The sequence below is a fragment of the Vanacampus margaritifer genome, chromosome 12 (assembly GCF_051991255.1).
Source record: "Vanacampus margaritifer isolate UIUO_Vmar chromosome 12, RoL_Vmar_1.0, whole genome shotgun sequence".
In the NCBI taxonomy this organism is placed as follows: domain Eukaryota; kingdom Metazoa; phylum Chordata; class Actinopteri; order Syngnathiformes; family Syngnathidae; genus Vanacampus; species Vanacampus margaritifer.
Genome location: NC_135443.1, coordinates 13,048,727 through 13,055,109, shown reverse-complemented (window position 1 = coordinate 13,055,109; position 6,383 = coordinate 13,048,727). Strand labels below are relative to the sequence as shown.

Below are 6,383 nucleotides of genomic sequence, written 5' to 3'. Positions count from 1 at the left end.
GACATTGTATTTTTTTTTCATTCTGACTACTGCAGCTGTTTTATATGGATAAAAGTTTTGCAGCAAGTATGCCATGCTTTGCAAGACTTGAGGTTTCTTTGATAGCGTGTGTTTATTTTATTCCGCTCTCAGCCCTCCCCTTCCCCTATCACACACAGATAATCTAAGGTAGAGCATGTGACCTTTGTTCAGGCCCATTTTCTGGCAGCCACCTGATGTACACACACACATTTTATATATATATATATATATATATATATATATATATATATATAAAACATACATACACACATATATATATATATATATATATTTATATATATTTATATTTATATATACTTTTTAATATATATTTTTATTTATTTATATATATATATATAAAACATATACATACACACATATATAAGTAAAAAACGCTTCCTTATCTCATTCACTCAAGAGACACATCACTTGTGTTCATACATGACTGTTGTTTTATCAATCGACTATGTTTGGGCTTTTCACTTTTATGCGTTCGGCTGAGAACTTGCAGAGTTAAAAAAAAAAAAAAGAACAGTTTATTAATGTGTTGAATGGTTTTCGTCTTTATCCAATTGTGCATATTTTTCTTACCGCCGATTTGTTGGGTGTGCATCTGGCAGCGCGGAAAAAAAAGGTTAAGTCTGCCATCTGCTGGTAAATATTAGTACTTTGTGTTTCTGTCCTGTATGTGGTTTGATTTACGGTAATTATTTCAACATTTTAAATGTATTAAACTCATTAGATGTGATAATTATCCAACATGAGATTCAACAATAGAAACTGTTTTACTTAAATTGCAACATTAAAATAATGGGATATTAAAAAAAAAAAAATCGCTGAGGCTAATCATAATTTTTTTTTTTTGACATGTTCTTTTTCACTCATAAATGGATAAAACGCTTACCTTTCTATCATTTGTTTCAACCAGTCCATCCATTCATTTACTAAATGGATATAGGGATTAATTATGTTGTGATGTGTTCTGTTTGGGCTACTTAAACCTGATAACCTCTCGGGTCATGAGGTGTCCTCTAAGTAAGCAGTTAGCTCCTTTGCTTGCCAAATGACATTAAGTGCTTCTAATCTACAGAGCAGGTGATGTAACCACATGCGATGCTAGTGCATTTTTTTGGGGCACTGGCCCACATCTCCTTTAACATAGTGTGGCCAGGGAGTGCATGCAGCACGTGCTGGGTTGAGATACCACTTATTTGTCCAGAGCAGGGAAGAGAGGGCGTGGAACTTGATTATAATATTGTGGTTGATACGTATGCCTACTTCAGAAATAACATTTTCTTAAATTACCATCCATCCCACGGACGATGCTATTCATATAGTCCTTGGGTGCCCGCCAGCACCATGAAAATCCAAACTTAACCATCGCAAGAAATTAGAATATTGCATGAGAAGTGACTTCCTGGCAAGTATACATATTCCTATTTATTCAATGCATCTTTACAATAATTTCTCTTTTTGAATTGAACGAGCAACAGTAATATCCAAAAGTATCAATGTAATTGTGCTCTTATAAAAGTTGCCTCAAAGTTATAGTTTTGATTGAAAGTGCCAGTGAGGTATTTATTGAACCATATATATATTTTTGTTTGGTAGTTTGCAGTGTACCTGTCCAACACACGCTCAAAGAAATGGAAATTTGATGACGTATTTATGTTGAAAATATTCAATAAAATCACTTTTAGTAATACAAATATATGAATGTTGCATTACAAATAATTATATAAATTAATTAATATTGATAATAAAATGTAGTCAACGCAGTTTGTCTCAATGCATTTTTCCGTCCACCTGACGCATGCGCACACTAGTAAATTAAGAACGTTTCATTCATCAGATTAAAATAAAGCAAGGAACAAAATAAAATATAAATATAGTCTTTATTTTATTTTAGTGCATAAACTAAATTGATAGGTTGAAATTATTGAAAGGACTGGCCAAAATCACATATCTTGATGTCATTTTTCAAACATAAAAAAAAAGAAAACGTTTTTCCACTGTCACCAAAACCCTTTAAATGAATGTAACTGTGTGTGTTGGAACGTGTGTGCGTAAAATACGGCGATGAGTCTCCCAACATTCATAGGATGCTTGCTGTGGAATTGAGGCGGTCTGAAGGAGGTTGGAGTCAAATTCCTCACCGCGTAGGAGCTCCAACACGACACAGGGCAGCGACTAACGGACCGCGCGCGCATCGACCGATCATTGATCCGCATGATCGACAATCAACGCAAAACTCGTTTAGTTCTTCATCAGTCAATCAATCCCACGTCGGATATTTGAACGCAGTTCCTAGAAGATCATCCATTTTTTCTTTGCACTGACTGCCGCTCGCGCGCAACCGGACGACACGTTTGCATCAGAAACTCCGTAAACTCTCCGATTGGGCAAATGTTTACAAAGAACCAACAACGACGGTAGAAAAAAAAAAGAGTTGCGCAGTGTAGTAGTGGTTAGTTTTTAAACAAAGAAGTCTCTTTGACTTTTCCACAGCGGAAGTGAGCTCAGTCATGCTCCGTGTCAGCGCGTAGTTGCTGGACGTCACACTGCTGTGGGACGGTCGGCTTCTTCGTCCTCTTCATGGAGATATGTTTGCTGGATTGTTGGGTTTGAAATGCCACGGCAACTCTCTGCATCACCCCAGCCAAGCACTTATGGAAGGTAAGAATATCTTTCCCCCCCTTCTTATTGAAGCTATGGAGAAAGCAATAAGCAGGTTTGGGGAGGGACAAAAAGGGCTGAATAGGGCAAATATAAATGTGTTAAAACGGTAACAGCGCCATCCATATATATAATGTAAGGTTAGTGGTTACATAAAATATAACCCATATTTCTGAGGTTTCGAGATTGGAATTTTCTGCTTGCCTGTTCCTTTAACATTCCCAAAAAATTCATGTTAGATTGATTGAAGACTCTAAATTGTCCACAGCTGTGAATGTGAGTTTGAATGTTTGTTTTTGTCTCTGTGTGGCCTGCGATTGATCGGCGACCAGTCCAGGGTGTACCACAGTACCTTGCCCAAAGTCATTTGGGACGTCGGCTTCCACCTTCCAGTTCTGGCTACCTGTGACCCTAATGAGGGCAAGATAATGTTCTGAGATTCAGGGTTTAAATTTGTGCACGTTCTTCTCATGCTTGCTTGGATTTTCTCCGCCTCACCCCTAAGGGTGTGCCCAAAAAAATAGATTCTCATTTAGTACGATTCAGAATCGATTTTAAATGTCCCAAAATTGATTTTATTTAAATTATTTTATACTGTCTTGTCTTTGTGTGTGTGCCTTTATTTGGAGCGCTGTTCATGTTGTACCCGGTTTGGCCACTGAGGGGCAGTGTGGTTCCACGCGGTCTAATACACTGTTAAGTTGTAGCCACATTAGAGAATAAAAGGAAAAAGTCATGATCAAGTTATTCCAATAAAAGTTTGGTTTTTTTCCAGCGGGGAGACATTTTTTTGAGTGATAAAAGTGCAGTAAGTAGCGCGCTAATTAGCATTAGCGAGTCAGACTGGAGTAGATCATTACAATTCCTTGCACATCTATAGCTTGAAGCAAAAATCATTGGCAATCAAATCATTTTGAATCAAAAATCGTTCTTAACCGAAAATCGATTCTGAATCGAATCGCAGACCCAAAAATCGGAATCGAATCGTGAGACATTGAAAGATTCCCACCCCTACCCAACAACCCAACAATCTCACAACAGCATTGTCTACTTAGTTGTGAATGTGGGTGGGAATGGTTGTGTTGTGTGTACCCAACCGCTCACGCAAAGTCAGATATGGGCTAGAGGAGACTCCATCCAGGTCATCAGCAAATGGATGGATGGATGTACTGCATGTGTTGTTATGTGTACTGCCATTGAAGGAAAGAAATGCTACTACTACTTTTGTACTTCTTTTGAGTAAATGCATGTGTCAGTAAATGCATGTGTCAGTTTTTTCGTATGAGCCGTGAGGCATCCCAGTGTGTGTCACAGGGTAAAGACAACCCCTCCCACACTTTGATGAGTTAAATTTTGACCTACAAGGCTGAGCTCACTGTCAATCTTTAATATATAGTTCCACATTTTATTACTTTTTATGTATATTACAGGACAGGATTTACTAGCATTTTTATTCTGTCCCTTAAAGTTCCATCCATCCATCCATCCATCTAGTCCTCGTTATGGTCTCAGTTAATTGGAGCCTATCCCAGCTGACTATCGACGAGCGGTGGTGGGGGTTCACGCTGGAGTGGTCACCAGACTACCAAAAGACAATTTAGAGTCTTATAAAGGAACTGAAGAAGCATATGAGGCAAAAGTGCTAACTGCTATGTCAATTTTTACTACATTCTGAATACATTACAATATGCACCTTTTTATTTTTGTATGCATAATTACATATTAACTATTTTATGTAATATAAATAGTGCGGTTTCCCTTATTTACGGCACTATTTATATTTTTCCTATTAGATCTAGTTAAGACGCACGTCGGCAACTGGATTTTTGACAGTTTCGTCCACATCCAATTGAAATATTTTGCTCGCTTATTTACAAAAATAACAATTTGTTTTACTTGATTTTTTGGTTGTTAAACATCTAATATAATTTTGATGACCCTTTGATTCCGATTTTTGGGTGTGTGATTCGATTCAGAATCGATTTTCATTCAAGAACGCTTTTTGATTCAAAATGATTTGATTGACAATGATTTTTGCTTAAATTTTTTGATGTTCAAGGAATCGTAATGATTTACTCCAGTCTGACTCGCTAATGCTAATTAGCGCGCTACTCGCGGCACTTTTATCACTCAAAAGAATGGCTCCACGCTGCAAAAAAAACACCTTTTATTGGAATAACTTGATTGTGACTTTTCCCTTCTACTCTTTAATGTGGCTACAACTTAACAGTGTATCAGATCGCATGGAACCACACTGCCCCTAAGTGGCCAAATCGGGTCCAACATGAACAGCGCTCCCAATAAAGGCACACACAAACAAAGGGAAGACAGTATAAAATAATTAAAATAAAAAAAATCGATTTTGGGACATTTAAAATTGATTCTGAATCGTACTAAATGAGAATCTATTTTTTGGCACACCCCTACTTTCTACCGTATATCAATGATCAGGTCATGCAAGCAACATTAGACTGCAGGAACGCATCAAAAAATATTTGTGTGCTTCTGTGGTTTAGCCACCCAATACTCAAAAACAGATTGTGACCCTCATGTGACCATACAGGAAGTGGAAAGCTGATTTTGGAGGAATGCCTCATAACACACCATGACAGTTAGACAGACGGACAGACGGACAGTGGGGGGGGGGGGGGGGTCACAAGTGATGTGGTGTTGTTGCACATCTGCAGAGGCACACTGCTTCTCAGGAGCCTGCTGACATGTGGATTTGCTGAACTGCTGATGTGTGTCTTGCTGAGCTTGTTCCTTAAACGACTGTGTTTTTATGAGATCGGCTGCATTCCTCCCCTCTTTGGTCGTAAGCACTTTCAACAACCAACGGGACGCGGTGTTTAACTTGAGGCCTGCAAACCGGGCCTTTTTTATCTCCAAAAGTAAATAATCAGGCCCCATTTGTCTGAAACACAAGCAATTTTTGATCACATCTCGTTCTGGGACCCGCAATCACTTACACTGAGACGTCTGCTAATGAGGAAGTCACTTCTGGCGGGCGTCTTCCTTTTTCACTTTTCTGTCGGGATTCCCGGCAGACATTTTTTTAGCGGCAGGAAACAGTGAATGCCATAACTCCAAAAGGCTTTAGCAAAGACGGACAACACACAAGAGGCCCTGAGGCATTTCCTTCCCTTTTTTACTGGGAAGAATCGTCTTTGTGTAATCGAAGTTTTGCTATGTCGCAGCGATCAAAAGACCTTCCCCTTTTAGGACACAGTTTTTTTTTTGGGAGGGTGGGGGATACATACAAATATCACAACAGATGGCGGCTAGTTGTACTTGAGAACTAAGTGTGGAATTACGTAAATGGTTATGGGACAGTGGCCGCGTTTACAAAGAGTGGGTAACCTGAGCTTGAGTTTGAGGTCCCAGTGGACTTAAGAGGACAATGGGCTCAAACCCTTTCACTTGCGCTCCTATTTCAATGTCATATCCCGACTCTCCCCTAAGTGCTGCTTCCTGTTGCCCATGCTAGCTCCTCACAGTCACATGGTTGAGCAGTGACATCATGTGGGGGGGTGTTGTTGTTCTATAACTTGCTATTCTAGTTTCAGTCAAAGCGCACACATATACAGTAAATGCTTATATATGACTTAAAATTGGCATTTGAAAATGGATCATCTGTTCTAGAAATGAATTGTAGTTGAGTTTTAAAGGAGGGTTTTGCAATGACA

At 38.8% G+C, this 6,383-nt stretch overlaps 1 protein-coding gene across 5 annotated transcripts in view; it reads left to right on the top strand.

Moving 5' to 3' along the window:
• The first annotated feature begins 1,165 nt into the window (after nt 1-1,165).
• disc1 (DISC1 scaffold protein) overlaps nt 1,166-6,383 on the top strand; it is a 56,993-nt gene continuing 51,775 nt past the window's right edge. For 4 of the 5 annotated variants that reach the window (XR_013296183.1, XR_013296184.1, XM_077581946.1 and 1 more), the window contains exons 1-2: nt 1,166-1,441; nt 2,530-2,697. Coding sequence is in view for 3 of the 5 variants with exons in the window: in XM_077581946.1 (XP_077438072.1) it covers nt 2,625-2,697 (73 nt within the window). In the remaining 2 variants the exon portion in view is untranslated. Of the gene's footprint in view, nt 1,442-2,155; nt 2,454-2,529; nt 2,698-6,383 lie in introns of those variants that run through there. The other variant, XM_077581945.1, reaches the window with a different exon arrangement.